Source organism: Micromesistius poutassou (assembly GCF_964030765.1).
Source record: "Micromesistius poutassou genome assembly, chromosome: 13".
NCBI lineage: Eukaryota > Metazoa > Chordata > Actinopteri > Gadiformes > Gadidae > Micromesistius > Micromesistius poutassou.
Window position 1 is genome coordinate 17,481,772 of NC_140283.1, and position 17,117 is coordinate 17,498,888.

At 47.1% G+C, this 17,117-nt stretch overlaps 1 protein-coding gene across 2 annotated transcripts in view; it reads right to left on the bottom strand.

Moving 5' to 3' along the window:
• cntn1a (contactin 1a) overlaps positions 1-17,117 on the bottom strand; it is a 68,074-nt gene that overhangs the window by 13,241 nt on the left and 37,716 nt on the right. For both annotated transcript variants that reach the window (XM_084476771.1, XM_084476772.1), the window contains exons 4-13: positions 13,692-13,812; positions 11,099-11,274; positions 9,386-9,481; positions 8,263-8,469; positions 5,511-5,610; positions 4,824-5,005; positions 4,078-4,202; positions 3,195-3,312; positions 2,642-2,789; positions 904-1,031 (exon numbers count right to left, since the gene is read on the bottom strand). In XM_084476771.1, coding sequence (XP_084332897.1) covers positions 904-1,031; positions 2,642-2,789; positions 3,195-3,312; positions 4,078-4,202; positions 4,824-5,005; positions 5,511-5,610; positions 8,263-8,469; positions 9,386-9,481; positions 11,099-11,274; positions 13,692-13,812 — 1,401 coding nt within the window. The remainder of the gene's footprint in view (positions 1-903; positions 1,032-2,641; positions 2,790-3,194; positions 3,313-4,077; positions 4,203-4,823; positions 5,006-5,510; positions 5,611-8,262; positions 8,470-9,385; positions 9,482-11,098; positions 11,275-13,691; positions 13,813-17,117) is intronic.

The window sequence follows — 17,117 nt, forward strand, 5'->3', positions numbered from 1 at the left end:
GGCCCAAATGGTTGACTTTGTCCATTGATGGTAACCCTGTTCAGACAATGACACTGCTCCCATAACTCGGCTATCGTGGACGGTTGAAGGTCGGGACGCCATGGCGACGCAGGCGTTGACATGGGAAGCTAAGCAAACGCCACTAGCTCACACTTGGCACTAAAGCGGTAGCAGGAAGCGAACATAGTCATCTGTTAGCTGTGTTAGCAATAGCAGAGAAGTCACATTTTATTTGCTGCTAGTGCATTCTCGATCTGGCCTGAATCAGAAGAAAACAAAGTAATAACATAAGTAACAAATAAATAATAACAAAATGGAGCGACAAAAAAAACAAAACTAAATATAACAATATATGTTATTGTCAGCATAAAATGGATGAGTCAAATGTACGAATCAGACTTAATCTTAATCTAGGGTAGGCAATTTTTTTTAGAGGCTTTTTTTTTTTGTCGTCCTCGAAGTCTCTTCACATCCCGACAGCAATCAATATCTCGAGTGCTCCGACAGAGAATTGAAAAAAAAATCTGGTATCTATGTTACTGTCGACGGGCTGCGATAAGCCTGTGAAATCATTTCATTCTGAACGAATCGAATGATTGCATTTCCTACCTGTCTCTATCTACCCGGCTACCTGCACGCACTCTGTCCCATGCACTCATTGTGCACGAGTGGAGTCTCCCACAAGATTAGCCAGACATATTATCCAGCGAGCTGGTCTTGCGATTCAGGGGAGTTGCTTTGGAGGAACGCCTGAAGGATGGGACCTGATTCTTTCAGTTGAATACGTCAAAATCTGGCCTACTCTGGCGTGCTTCTCCGAATTGCCAAACCAAGCTTCAGTAGCAGAAGCCCATCGCACCAACAAAGCATTAAACGGCTGATTGGCTTTGACTGACGTCTGACCTGTGACAGTGAGGGACCCCGTGCTGTTGTCCTTGCCCTGGTCGTTCTCCGCGAAGCAGGTGTAACTCCCCTCGTCGTCCTGCGACACGTTCAGTATCTCCAGGGTCCCGTCCTCCCAGATCCTCAACCTGGGGACCGGAGAACCACAATCATTACACACGCCAACACACCCAGTACACACGCAAAGAGAAGGAGCATTCCACCGTATGATCCATTCAGCCCACAGTGATAAGGTCAAACGTCTAACGTGTGAGGGCCGTGAGGATCACAGAAGCGGGGTGTGAGAGTGCCGTTTAACGCCTCTCTCCAAAAGCACGGCACCGGTGCAAAACATTAGTAACTTTCCATTAGTAGCTTCAAACTAATTAGCATTAACAAACCATGAGTTAAACCACAGATCACAGCCAGTCGTGTCTGCTTCATTACCATCTATTTGGTTATTCTGATCAGGCGACAAACACACGCGGTGATGAGCTCTGCCAGGGTCTCTCCCAGACAGACAGCGGCCCCTCAGAGCAGTAGGGGGCCAAATGTTGCATGGTAATTATTCTGCCTGAGCCCCCTTCTCTCTGAAAGTATCTCTGGAGCTCTTGTGTGTTGGTATGTGTGTGTGTGCATGTGTATGAGTCAGTCAGTCAGTCAGTGAGTGAGTGAGTGAGTGATTGGTAAGTGTGTGTGTGTGTGTGTGTGTGTGTCTGTGTGTGCGTGTGTGTGTGTGTGTGTGTGTGTGTGTCCAAGCCAGTGCTTGGCATGTCAGAGTGAGAGAGTGAGTGATTGGTAAGTGTGTGTGTATATAGGTGTGCACACATATGTGTGTGGTGGTGTGTGTGTGTGTGTGTGTGTGTGTGTGTGTGTGTGCCTGCGTGTGTTTGTGTGTGTGTCCAAGCCCGTACTTGGCATGTCCGTGTGTTTCTATGCTTGGAATCGTCAGTAAGAACAAACACCCTTGAGCCTGTGTGACGGAATGACCTCCAGACGGCACTTCAACTCAGGACACAGCACTCCAATCACTGATTTGCTGCAAATTCAACGTATTCAGGAGAAGGTTCTGGCTGGACATTTTGCTGAAGGATGACTTAAGTTGGTCTGGGTTTTGACGAACGGTTTCCATGCGCTTCAATCTTCACGTGGATATTTGCTGTGGTGTCGACACCACAAGCAGTCCAGGGGTTTTCAGTAACCATTGACAAAACCCCCAGACCTTTAATACAGTCTCCGCCACAGACACTCCACTGTGGGTTCGACTGACGATTGATCTGGTTTTCAGAACAGCTCGGTCACCCTGAAGTATTGTTTTGGTTAAAGACAACACTGTGTAAAGCACAGTGTGCCATGAATGTATGAGCTGATGTTGTTGAGATTTTATGAATGGTGTGATTTTCCGCAAATGTTACTGCTACTTTAACCTTTAAAGGCTAGCTCTTAAATGGAACCAAAAAAGGCCAAAGCTTTCATCAGCCGTCATGGATAAAAAGTATTTGTATTGATTGTCAATTTTCAAATACAACAAACACACACACACACACACACACACACACACACACACACACACACACACACACACACACACACACACACAATAAAAATATAAAGTTCCAATCCACAGAACAGATGGACAGGGTGGCATCACCCCGATTCCCATACAAATACTTACTGCTATACCATAAACACGATCATTATTCCTGCGCATTGCCCAGAGTCACCAAGCTAAACGGGCGCTTTCTCGTTAACGGCCCACCTGGTGGAGTTAGACAGCAGCTCGGTGCCTTTGCTCCAGAGCAGGGTGGGCTTTGGGGCCGCCTTCGGACGGCACTCGATCAGCGCCCGGCTGCTCTTGGCCGCCAGCACAGTCTTCACCGGGCTGAGGTCAAACGTCGGCGCGCACACTGGGAGAAGGCAAGCAAGAGATACATCCATCACCATACTCTGTAGCATGCAGAGGCCTTGTAGTGCATGTGTGCACGATACACATAAAAATGTACTGCAGTGCTCACCGAATATGTCTGGATGTATTTATGTGCAGCATGTATGTACTGTATGTACAGTATGTGTGTATGTGCAGCGTGTATATGTGTATGTATTTCAGTGTAGATATCAGATTTACAGGAGAGATAAACGCTGTTATACGAGATGACTTTCGGAACATCTGCATCGTTTTTCTAGCTTCATTCTTTTTTTTGATATAAATATCAACTTTTACTGCGGCCGTTTCAATGATTTAGGGGCAGTTCATCTCACAGCAGGAGGCGTTTGGCCGAGGTCTGGGCAGAGAGAGAGAGCAGCTGACTCACCAATCACCCGCAGCTCCGCGTTGGCGTACAGCACGCCGTGGTGGTTGTCAGCGATGCACTGGTACATGCCCGAGTCCTGCACCGTCAGCCCACTGAACTCCATGCCTTTCTTGTGGAACTGTTTTAAAAAAAAACGCAGGAGGAGAAGAAGAAGAAGAAGAGGGACAATAGAATAATCAATGTCTTTCTAATGGAACTGGTTTTAACACACAAGAAGAAGAGCGACCGATAGACTAATGAACTCCAATGCTTTTCCTTGTGGAGCCGTTTTAAATAAGAGATGAAGAAGAAGAAGGGCGACAATAGATTAATTAAATAACTCTGTCTCACGGAACTGTGTTTAACACAGAAGAAGAAGGACAATAGAATAATGAATTCCACGTCTTTCTTGTGGAACACTTTTTAACACACAGGAAGAAGAGCGACAACAGAATAATGAACTCCACGTTTTTCTAATGGAACTGTTTTTTAACACAGAAGAAGGACAGTAGAATAATGAACTCCATGTCTTTTTTATCTAATTGTTTTAAATGCAGAAGAAAAAGAGGGACAATAGACTAATGAACATGTCTTTCTCATGGAATTGTTTTTACCAGAGAAGAAGAAGAGGGACAATGGGATAAAGCGATGCAATGCAGTATATGGGTATCATTTGTATCTAAGACGTTTATTTTACTTGACTCATTTTTCTGTATTCGTTATTCTAATCAAGTGTTTTACTCTTGGCTCGCTTTCATGTATTTAATTTCATGTATATATACATTTCATTTGATTTGTTATTACAGCTAATAACTGCTATACCATAAACACGAGAATTTTTTTATGCAGACGAGAGGATCCTGTGATATGAGGGTTAGGGTTAGGGTTAGGGTTAGGAACTGACCGGATGGCCGTTCTTCAGCCAGCGGACGTGAGGCCGGGGTTTACCGCTCGCCACGCAGGACATGGTGTAGTCGCTGTTGATGTCCCTCTCTGTGCTGTTGATGTGCTCCTGCCACTCAGGGAACGCTGCAACACACAGCACAGCAAGGCTGCTAGACAGTGTGTGTGTGTGTGTGTGTGTGTGTGTGTGTGTGTGTGTGTGTGTGTGTGTGTGTGTGTGTGTGTGTGTGTGTGTGTGTGTGTGTGTGTGTGGGAGTGTGAATGTGCGAGTTTGTGAATCAGTTTGAGTGTGAGTGTTGAAAATTGTGTGAGTTTGAGTGCGTGTGTGTGTGTGTGTGTGTGTGTGTGTGTGTGTGTGTGTGTGTGTGTGTGTGTGTGTGTGTGTGTGTGTGTGTGTGTGTGTGAACGTGTGTGTGGAAAAACAAACAGCATTTCAAGTGATGACTGAACGATATCTGATCTTGCGATGCAAGGCTACAGATCATTGGAAATTACAATTAAATCAAGTAAATATCCTGCAGAGGTTAAACAATGAGAAAAATGGTCTTTAATTGGCTGGTGAACTTGAAAAGTGAAAAGTCTACAAACGTAACATTTCCTCGACACACACACACACACACACGCAAGCACACATGTGCACACAACCGCCCACACACAAACACGCATTTTACACCTCGCCTTCATCCAAAGCGATTAACAAGTGAGCCCGGAAATCACAGCAGCAGAATTGGAACAACTCCACCCCACCTTCCACGGAGATGCGGGCGGTGTGGTGGTCCTTCCCCTTGGAGTTGCGGGCCTCACAGGTGTAGCTCCCGGCGTCCTCAAACTGCACGTTGAACAGGTGGAGGTGGGCCCCCGCCATGCTCACCTCGTGGTTCGGGGGCAGGTCACCGTTCTCCTTCTTCCAGCGGATTTCTGGAATGGGACTGAGAGGGGAGGGGGGAGGGGGGAGAGGGGAGAGGGGAGAGGGGAGGGGGGAGATAAGCCTGTGTCATCACTGACTCGTCACAGCTTCCTCTCTAATCCAACAGCCTTCCTCTCCCCCCACCCCCCCCCCCCCCCCCCACACTTTCATCGTTAACTCCTGTGAATGTGTGTGTGTGTGCATGGCAGTAGGGTGCTCTCGTGTGAATCTTTGGTAACTGGATCCCCTGTCTGACGCATTCATGATGAAAGTTCCTTAGTTCTGTTACTGGGCCAGGATAGACTGCAGGTGGTTAGGGTGCTCCTTGGCAGAAATGTTCTCGGTTCGATCTCCAACACCTGGGTTAGACGCCAGAGCCTCTACCTGCTCAAGAATAACATGTAGCCCGGCAAATCCCCTGTTCATCTCTTCAGATTGAAGTTTCTGCCAAATGACTCAATACGGAGTCCAAGGGCGTCGGCGTGAGCTCAGACCTACTCATCCCCAGCCCTGACAGCTGTACGTACTTCCCCAACGCAAAGCACTCCAAGGTGATGTTCTGTCCCAGCAGGGCCGTGGTGTCTGGGAACTTCACTTTGATGTCGGCGGGGTACTTTCTGATTGGACCTGGAAGAGAGCGCAAAACAGCCGTGAACAGATGCGAGGTGACTCACCTGGAGTGCTGAGGGCAGCCAGTGGTGGTGGCAGAGTGAGGGTCACGCTATACTTTGGATCCCAGGTGCGGGTGGGTTGAAATTAACACGGCATGAGACCAATTTAGAATCGGATAGACAGGGACCACTGATTATAGTGACATAACAAGAAGAAATGGGCAACGCTTTTAACGATGCCACGCTTAGTTTATCGAGAGAGCGCGTGTCTGCGCTGGGGTCACGCTTTATGAGAAATGTTTCCACACTGCTGCAGAAAAACACAACCAGAGACACGACGCACACGGGAAGGAGCCGAATATAGATGGACACGCACGCCTGCAGAGACACGGTTCACTCCCACGATCACACAACGGCACTGCAGAGATGCGTTTAGCCAGGGGCTAGCTCTCCTGCCTAGTGTGCTGGTGAGTGTACACTGCAGTGCATAAAGAACTCGAGTGTACCAGAGAAACTCTGTTCTGATGCCCGTCATGCTCCATCACTGACTCCACTACAATGCCTGTAATTCTCGCTGGTGAGATGACCCTTTCCTTGCCTGACGATGTGATTCTACAGAACGACCATGTGTTTTACTGCACATTAGGTCAGATTATCAATCGACTATTTGACTGTGAATTGATCCATGCATCCATGCATTGTACCCCCGGTGAAACTGATTTAGGGAATTCTTGCAACAGGTGGTGTGCACTGCTTGGCGGGCTCCTCAATAAAACAAAACATAACAAAACAAAATCAAAAGTCATAGAATATTTGGTTAGCTCCCAGATAACAGCATGGAAACAGCTGTGTCCTGTTTTCTTCACCCAAACAACAGACTGTTTAATTAGAATCCTCAAAGGTTATTTTGCGAGGCAGTGTCCCTGAAAGCTTAGCTTACCACCGGAATAGGATTTGGTTCCCTCTGCGGCAAAGGGGGGTAAATGGTCACCATAGAATAAGTTTCAACTCTATCTTGGTTATGAGCTATCAAACCGGGATCAAGTCCGAAAGTGTGGGGGGAAAACTATATTATAGTTATAGTATTACTATATTATAACCATATTATCTTATCCCTGTGGCCTCAGTGCAAAACGTATGGTTCACTATGGGGTACATTAAGGTGTTGATACAAGCAATTAAATCAATGAAGGTAATTACGGCAATAACAAGTATATCATATTATCTTTTATATCTATATATATGGGACATAAACATCAATTGAACTATGGAAAGTCGGCCTCCCTATAGGACTAGAACTTGGAACTGTTGGAACTGTCAACAGGTCCAACTGTCTCCTGATCTCCAATCATCAAACACTAGGAATTGTTTTTTTTTTACTTGCTTCTTCTTTTCATTTTGCGTAGCATCTTTGTGTCCCTCCACTTTTGAGTCGTTTTAGTCACTCACAGGTATTTTAGACATCCTGACTGCCGGACCACAGCAGAACCAAAGTGTCAAGCACATCCGCTTTCATCATGCTGATCACCAGTCACTGATCACTTCCACACCGCGGGCTGAGCTGGAGCGCGCCTCGGGGCGTGGAGCCCTTTTATCCGGAGCGGGGTCGATTTATTCCGCCTCCGTTCTTGACACCTTACGCGTGGGACTCAATGTGTCTCCGGTGCGAAGACAAGGACGCAGGAAGAGCTCAGCTTCTGATTCCGCTGTAAACTTGAGCTTTGCTGTGTTCAGGTCTTATTACGTTTCAACCACAATCCTCTCCGTTCAGAGTTCCTTAACATTTCCAAAGTGAGTTTTTGTTAAAACTTTAACAAGGATGAATTTTCTATATGTTATTATGTGACTGGAACTATATAAACAGATCAAATGCACAAGCCTGTTGTTTTAAATGAATAGAGGATATCATTTATGGTTTCTGTGGACAGAAACCTATATTTTTGATTTGAAAACCAGTGAGGCAAATACAAAAGATACAAACTATAACCTGCAATTATTGTGACCAATCTGTCCTATTGGGTTTATTCTGCTAAAGCCGTCCATAGACATGTTATTATATTATTATTCTAAGAAAACAAACCTACAACTTGTAATTGATTAATTGGTAGTCTGTCCGTTCAAACCACTGGTTTTGATGACGAACATGGGAATGGGGAACAATGTTTGTTTTATGTAAGTGTAAGTTTTTGTCAAAGTCAAAGTAGACTGTTTCCATGTCATTATGTTTCCAGTAAACTCATCCAATACATCGGATCAGCCACCACAACATTGGCTAAACCACTTCCCACTCAAACCCATGATCGTAATCCAATCTATGGCTGATACTGAAAGGGACATAGTCAATATATCCGTCATAACCCTAATTGATTCGCCGTCCCTGTTGTCTTGTAGAGGACTCAATTAGAAGTTGAGGAGCTTTCATCTATTCAATCACTCATAATAGTGTCACCGCAAGCCACAATTGACCCACAGTAAGACTTAGTGTCGAGGCGAACACACAAACACCATTCGGCTCTGGTAAATATCTAAACAAAACCACACAAAGAGATCAGGGTGGGGAGAGGGAGTGGGTTGACTAGCGTGTTCAAAGTGCATCTCATAACGGTCTGTTCTGTGGAGTAAGCCAAGAAATCCCATGCAGAAGCCAAGTGAAAAGAGGCCCCCTTACGCTCGGCCAGAGGCACCAGGGGGATGAACTTGGAGAAGACGCTCTTGGAGATGGAGGGGCTGGACACGAAGCAGGAGTAGTTGCCCGTGTCCGAGCGGTCCACCTTGGAGATGTACAGGTTGCCCGTGGTCTGGGACACGAAGCGCCGCTTGTCCAGCGGGATGAAGAAGGGGAACTCGTTCAGCATCCATCGGAACGACAGCTCGGCTGAGAGGGGGGGGAGGGGAAGGGGGGGGGGGGGGGGGGGAGACAAACGATGGGAAGCTGTCAATCGCAGCGAGCGGGGCCAAGAGTAGGAGGCTCAGGAGGACTGACGCATGAACTCGGTTTCTTTTTTGGATCATTTTTTAATGCATGGGAATGAGAGTTTTTTCACTTTCTCCATTCGGCATTCAGAGCCAGTTGTGGGTTATTCAGAGACGTGACCTTTTAAATAATACAGATGGTCTTAAAGAAAATATCCAGAGGGTATTCGTAGGTGGATGAGCTCAACGCCGAGAAATACCAGCAAAATGTAACCATGGTTTCAGTTTGGGGGATTTTATGTCATGGATCTGCTCTCTGAAGGGTATAAAATATATAAGTATTTTATTATATTATATATATTATATTATAAGTATTGTATTATATATAAGTAGTAAAATATATAAGTTATACTGTGTGTGTGTAGTATCCCTAATTTAATAATACAGAGTCCAGAGTGGATTGCTACAGCTCTGCTACTGTGTATTGGGATACCACTTACGCTGGATAGATACGTTTTTTTCTGATATATGAAACCCAAACTAGTATTCTGCTGTGGATTATTATTTCCTAAATATCAATATTTAAATACAGTAAAATATATATATAATATCAAGATACATGAAAAATTGACATGAAAAATTATTCCTCTCCCATGCTTTAGAAGAACACATCTCAGGGAAATTACAAATTGAGAAGCAGACACATAAATGTTTGATGTATATATAGTTATGTAACTGTTTTTGTCCTTTCCATGGGGCAGTTCAGTGTTGAGCCAGTAGAGGGCATGGTTTGATTGGCTTTTATCACAGGGGGGGGGGCTTCTCAATGCCTGGAAACACACAAGGAAGCCAGCAGAGTGCAGTTCAATGACCCGTACCTGGAAAGTGAGGTGGTGGAGCACACAGCAGAACAGCTCCCTGTCCCTCCTTCACATACACCGCCTCTCTCTCCTCTGAGGAGAAGAAATCCAGATCTGGGAGAGAAAGATAGAGATAGAGACATAGAGAGAGAGACACACAGAGAGAGAAATATAAAGAGAAAGAGAGAGTGAGAGACAGAGAGGGAGACCGAGAGAGACACAGAGATAGAGAGAGAAAGATTGAGAGAGACAGAGAGAGAGAGAGAGAGAGAGATAGAGCAAGATTGAGAGAGACAGAGACAACATAAACACAGAGAGAGAAAACGATGGGAATCAAATAAAGTTAGTGTGCAGCCAATCAGAATTCAGCATTATCCACACATTCACATCTCCATCACCTAGGTTCTGTGAATTGAATATTGAATTCCTATGCATTTAATGAGTTTTGGTTTTCTTCTGTTTGTTTACCTCTCCCTGTCCTGTATTTGTAGAACTACAAACATGGCTGTTCTGGAGTCTGTTTTCAGCCAAGCTGCCTGCTAAGACGCCTCATCAGTCCCACCTGTGTGGTCTCTTATGCTCTCTCACTTGCCTGGCTGTGAGCTGAGCTTAGCTTTCTTAACAAAATAGGTGACCAATGGCCATGTTGGCCATTGGTCACCTATTTTGTTTTGGTTTTACTTCAGTTTCAGGTCATTTCTGTTGGAAGCTCATAGGGTTGAGTGGTCTTTCATTCGGTGCTCCATTTGTGTCTTGTTTTTGTTGAGCTAGGGCTAGGAAGGTTGAGCTATTAGAAAGAAGGTAATTATGTTCATATTTTGGCCCAGACTCACCCTGATGTCTTGTAGCTTCTCTGACCTACTTCATGCTTATTAGTGTGTCTGTAAAGCAAGCCACACTATTGTTATCTTGTGTCTTATTATTTTCCTCATTCTTCCTCCCTATTTTCTATAATCAACATTTTTTTTTAACAAATCTTTGTTAAATTATGAAACCCCAGTGTCGGTACTGAGTCAGCTTTATGTTAAGCCCCTCTATCCCCTAGACTTGAAGATCGTAACACTTGCATGCCAAAATAATGTACCATAGGCTTTATGAAGTTGGACCCTGTGCAAAACAAGCATCCTAAACTACCCCACATCTCCACAATGGCTACCAACGCTGTGAATATTCATGGAGGATGTGGAAGCAATATGGGCCAAATCCCTTTAAGAAAATAAGAGTCATGCATGATGCAAGAGAACATGATGGAGATGAGGAGGTAGAAAGGGAGGGAGGAAGGGGAAGCTGGAGGAATGGATCGGAGGTGAGTTAGGACAGCGGCAGGGAGGGTTTTGGAATAATGAGGGAGGGCAGAGGAGGTGACATAGGAAGGAGTGAGGGAGGGAGGGAGGAAGGGGAAGACAGATGGAGTGAGAGGATGATGGAGGGAGGGAAGGAGGAGGACGGGGAAGATGAAGGATTGGAGGAGAAGATGGAGGGAAGTAGAGATGGACGAAGCTGACAAGGGATGGAGCAGAGAGGGGAGGGATGGGGAATATGTGGGAAGAGGAATGGGGAACATAGAGGGAGGGGGAGAGAGAGGGATGGGGAAGATGGAGAGAGAGGGAGGGAGGGAGAGTGATGGGGAAGAAGAAGGGAGGGATAGGGAGGGGAAGACAGAGGGATGGTGAAGATGGGAGGGATGGAGAGAGAGGGAGGGGGGAGAGGGATAACCACCGGATCACTCACATCCAAACTGCACAGAGGCCTGTTGACTGACGACGGTGCCGTACTCGTTGGTGGCGATGCACGAGTACTTCCCCAGGTGCTTGTCCCGGGCGGGGTTCCTGATGACCAGGTTACCTCCCACCACGCTGTAGTGGTCATCCGCCCCCACATCGATGTCCACTCCATCCAGCAGCCATCTACGGGAAACAGGAAAAAATCCAATGAAAATCAATACATCTGTCTTCTAGTGAGACAGTCGTGACAACTATTTCTGTGCATGGACAGGAGTGTGAATGTGAAGTGTTTGCAGTCCCTGGTGTACACTTCTAAATGAAGTGCTGGATTCTCTCTGGAAGACATTTCTTTATGGAGTTCCAGCGAGGAACTCGTGAAATGTGCCAGTTTTTGAAATGTCTCGCCTAAGGGTACTTGGGCAGCAAATCAGAAGTTCCAGCAGTAAAATAATCACCCCTTTTAGTATGACTATCAGGCCATTCCGACACATTTAACCTACAAAGAAAAAAAAGATTGATTTTCAAAGGGCCCTCTCTTCACCTGTATGAAGAATGAGCTCGGAGCGCTGGGACTTTCATCAGCACTCAGCCATCACGCAACTCTGAACACCTTTCAGCAATCGGGTGTCAAACTAAACTGCCAGGGAATCCAGGGAAAGACATCTTCCTTGAATGCTCAATGACAGGCCCAGAAGGAACCAATCTTAATCTCATCTTGGTTTGGGGGCGGGGCGGGGGGGGGGGGGGGGGTGGGGTAAAGCGCATTTAGAAGTGTCGACACCGCTGGTCAGAATAGGCATGACTAATGCCTCCTGTCAACAGGCTCCACACCGCCTATGATCAGACGTCACTTCCCCCTCCCACCCACCACCCGCAATTTAATTCGGTGGCACTGTAACCGATTCCAATGACAAGGGGTCAGCTTCATTTACATACATTTGCATCTAAATTGAAGTGGAGTGGCACAAAATGCTTTCGAATTTACAGAGGCGGAATGAGGACCCACTGGCAGGTCTGTGAGCGTTGCCACCGTGCCATGTCCTGTTGGGTTAGGTTAACGTTTGTGTTTCGGTCGGGCTTGGAATGTGATATTTAGGCTTTTTCCGCCTTTTCGTAGCTAGGAGGCAGAAGACAGAAGACCTACCTTACATAATGTGCTATGAATATGAGTCAGGCAAAGTAGGCTGCGAAGGTGCCTTAATGATGATAAAGTGAGGCAGAAACCTGTCTCCACCCCGTATCCACACTGGACTAGTGTTGCCACAGGAACATGGGATTTGATTTGGGTTGAGTCTAATTATAATCCTGTGGAAAATGTGTTTGTGTTTATGATTTCACGAATGTGTTTACCCAAATTTACCGACCATATTTCTGTCCGATACAGGTCGATTGAAGCTGCTTGCAATGCTGTCTCATGCCCTCTCCGGCAAGATGGATGAATGTTTTCATTTCACCCTCAAATGGACTCACTTCGCTTCATTTTCAGTTTCTCACACACACACACACACACACATTTCCAGGACCATTCCCTGTTGAGCGCTGCAGAGGTTGCGATTGATCGTTCTGACAGACTTTCAGGCCGTGATTCAACCCGACCAATTTTGATAAAGCGCCTGGAATCAATGACGAAACACATTGAGAGAGCCAAACGTCAGAGGATTATAAAAAATGGATCAACATGAACAGACGCAGTAGCTCAGGTGTGTTTAATGAACATTAACGTCTATTAATACATCGCCTGAGTGCTCTTAATCACACAGGGTCCCTGACGGCAGAACTCAGTCTAGTGTGAACGGGGCAAAGTGCATATGGGCTAACTGTGTGTAAAAACGGGTTGGGGCTTTGAATCTCACCAAACATATAGGTTCCACTTGGGTGCACGCAAACACAGCACACAAACACACACCCCAAAAACCCATCTACACCTTGGCGGTCCATCAAGGTCAACAAGAGTGTCGATGGTGATTCTCAGAGGCCAAAGTGTACCTGCAGGCATCCTTGAATACGATTCCTTAACCACTACCTGCTCCTTAAGGCGATGTAGGGTCCGATTTAAGCGTTATTATTCAAGTGTAATATTAATATAAATGGCATAGGCATTCGTCAGCAATTATTGAGTGAAATGTGCTGTGAGGAAAAGTGCTTTGAGGTGACTGCACCGGCCTCTGCAGGAGAGCATTATAGATTTCAGAGCAGCTCCCAGCACACTTCTGACCCATCAGGGCATACCTTCCGTGATTGGTTCTGGGAATCCGTCTTGCCTGTAAATCACAGGTGCGTGACCCTCCACAGTTCTCAGTGGCAGAGAAATGAAAGGTGGGATGGGGCAGAGAGCGAGAGGACATTTAACAAAAACAAGATATTCTTCCCTAACGCTTTTGCGCTCTCTCTCTCGGTACAGCTCTTGGATGTTGCCTATGGCACCTTTAATGATCGGCTTGCGCGCGCACAAACATTTTGTGCGCGCTATGTGGTGGACAGGCTCGCTGCAGGGGCGAGAGGGGGGGAGGGGGGGGGGGCGTTACCTGTATGTGGTGGAGGGGCTCGCTGTGGGGCGAGACGGGGAGGGGGGGGGGGGGGTTTGGGGGGGGGTCCGGTACCTGTATGTGGCGGACGGGCTGGCCCGGGCCCGGCAGTGCATGGTGATCCGCGCCTCGGGGGACTCCTCGGGGTAGATGGTGTTCACCGGCTGCTCCTCGAACACCGGCCCGTAGCCGTCCGCTGGGGGAGAAGCGAGAGAGAACCGTGAGACGGAACCGAGACACAACTGTGAGACGGAACCGAGAGACAGAACCGACACAGAACCGTGAGATGGAACCATGAGGGAGAACCAAGGGACAGAACCATGAGAGAGTCACAGAACCGAGAGACAGGAGCGAGACAGAACCGTGAGACGGAACTGTGAGAAAGAACCGAGATAGAACCGAGAGACAGACCCGTGAGAGGTCACCGTGAAACGGAACCCTGAGACAGAACCGAGACAGAACCGAGACAGAACAGAGAGGCAGAACTGTGAGACAGAACCGAGAGGGAGAACCAAGAGACGGAACCGAGATGGAACCAAGAGACAGAACTGAGACGGAACCGAGAGACGGAACCGAGAGACAGAACCAAGAGACGGAACCGAGAGACAGAACCAAGTCAGAACCGGGACACAGAACCGAGAGCCAGCCGGGTCAGCCAGGGAAAAAGCCCAACAAAATGAAATCCCCACGCTTGACGGGCCGTTCTGGGTCAGTAGGACGGAGAGATAAATAAATTAAAGCATAAATAAATATGTTAATGTGGAGTGTTCGGGGTGTTAATGTGCTGCGAGGATTACAGGGCACAGGATGAGCAATAATAATAATGATAATTATACATTCAAGGGATAATGTGCCTTCATTGGGACCACTCTCAAAGTGCTATACTTGTAATTATCTTTTACACATTTAAATAAACAAAAAAACAAAACCAAACAAAATGTTTGGAAATGGTAGTTAAGAGCTGGACATACACTAGAGATTATTTAAAGACACCACATCTAGTGTATTACAGCACTGGTTTGACGTCAAAGTGTGTACACAGAAACACACTGAATGCTCTGCCCACTTCCAGCCATACCTAAAACAAGATTATGTAGCTATAGAAAGATGCAACCATCAATCAAACGGTTAATATATAGACCCCCCGCCGTATAACATTTGCTCTGTGGATGGGTGTGTTTTCACTAGAAGCTTGCAAAACACGATTGTGTGTTTTTCTGATCATTAGCCTAGCTTCTTCCTACCAGCAGAGAAATAGCAGAGAAATCAGGCGAAGCGGTTCCAAAAAATGACACACACACACACACACACACACACACACACACACACACACACGCACACACACACGCACACACACACGCACACACAATTATCCCGGTTATTCATTAAAACAGACAAAGATCACAAGTGGATCCATGAATAAGCCATAAACACAAAGACATGGCTATGAATAAGCAATGAGCAGAAATGTACTCCAACTCTGATTATTCCCTCAGATCAAGTAGGCGTGTATGTGTTTGGATGACTAGGTGAACCCGCCGTGTGTGTGTGTGTGTGTGTGTGTGTGTGTGTGTGTGTGTGTGTGTGTGTGTGTGTGTGTGTGTGTGTGAGTGTGTGTGTGTGTGTGTGTGTGATCGCACTTATCATCACACACACACACACACACACACACACACATGCACACACACATACACACACACACACACACACACACACACACACACCTGATGCCTAAACCCAGGAGGTTTAGGTAGGACTGAAGCATCCCCTCCCCTACTTCACACACAGTTATGAAGGTGTCACCGTGACGGGCGGAACTGTGCTTATATATCCGCTACAACACACACACTCCTATTCAACCGACACAGAGGGTAATTAAACAAAGAAGACAAGGATTAAAACATACATATTCAGTTGGTTATGACATGCCAGAACTGACACCGTTATGCAAGAACAGCGTATTCCTCTGACTAATCAACAGAGCACCGAGCCAACGAGATGCGACTGTGGCGCTCTGTCAGACTTTGGCGCCGCGAAAGCGGGACTCTCTCCTTCCCACCACACAACACAACACAACGGGCGCTTTGAGGAGCTCTCTCCGCCACTCCCGTAAACAGAGTCATCCATGTCCTCGCGCGCGAGGGGAGGGGGATTACAAAAGATAGCAAACAAAATATCTCGATAAAGACGAAGAGCAAACGCAAAAATCCAAGGACGCCGAGAACCCAGAGGACAAAGGAACGTGACGCAAAAGTGGGAGGACATAAAAACAAAACCGAGAACAGTTAAAACAGCTGTGCTGCGGAGGAGTAGGAGCTCAAACCCAGAGGAGTGACACATGGTGGAGCTAGAGACCGCGCTGTGTTTGTGGGGGCGAGGGGGACCGGGGGGGGGGGGGGGGACCAGGGACCGTTGGAAGGGCAGGCAGGCGTGGGTTGGTAGGTGGTTTGACCCGGGGAGAGGAGTGCTGCTCTCTCTCTCTCTCTCTCTGTCTTTCGCCCCAGTGCAGAGCCATGAGACAGATGGCCATGGGGAGCAGTGGAGCAGGGCAGGGGAGCAGACCCAGCTCACTGCCTGCCTTCCAGCTACACAGACCTCTTGCTCTGTGTGAGTAGGTCCCCGCGCACCCAATCGCCTGCGTGTCAGGTTCCCCTGGTGTGTGAGTGTGTGTGGGTGTCTTATTCATTCTCTCTCTCTCTCTCTCTCTCTCTCTCTCTCTCTCTCTCTCTCTCTCTCTCTCTCTCTCTCTCTCTCTCTCTCTCTCTCTCTCTCTCTCTCTCTCTCTCTCTCTCTCTCTCTCTCTCTCTCTCTCTCTCTCTCATCCCATCATTCCAGGTTTTCCCACTGAAGTCTCTGTCAGCCACTCTGTTCTGTTCCTCCTCTTCTGGGCATTCTTCCACACAGTCATTAAAATCATTATTACAACAGAACACAAGACTAACAATGAAACCCATCCATCCCTCAGAATTGACTGGGGTCACCCTTTTCCCTGGCTCCGTGTGCCTCTCTTAAAGGGTTATTAATCCCCTAATTCAGCTGGAATCAAAAACCGATTTTGGGTTCAATGGCACTTTAGGCCATGTCCCCATTTGTTCATTGAACTCCCTCAATCTGTGTGTGCTCCTCCTTCTCCAACTCCCTTCTCCAACCCACCACCACCACCACCACCACCACCACCCTCCACCCCTCTCCCCTCTTTCTATGTTCTATTGGCACCACTTAACTGTGGATTGCACTGTGGCGATCTCCAACAGGGTCAAGCAATCATTTACACGGCCAGACTTATCTAACGGACCAGCGGACAGACAGAAAGACAGACGGACCGACTGACACAACCACACAGCCACATACAAAGACTAATTGAAAGAAAAAGCCTTTGTCTCCTGGGCCAACTGGAGGGATAAAGATGCCCTTCTCCGGACCAACTTCAGTGTTAAACACAGCCCGCCATTCAGCGTGGAGGCCAGACAGGAGGACAGGGCCTCTCATGTGATCTGAAAA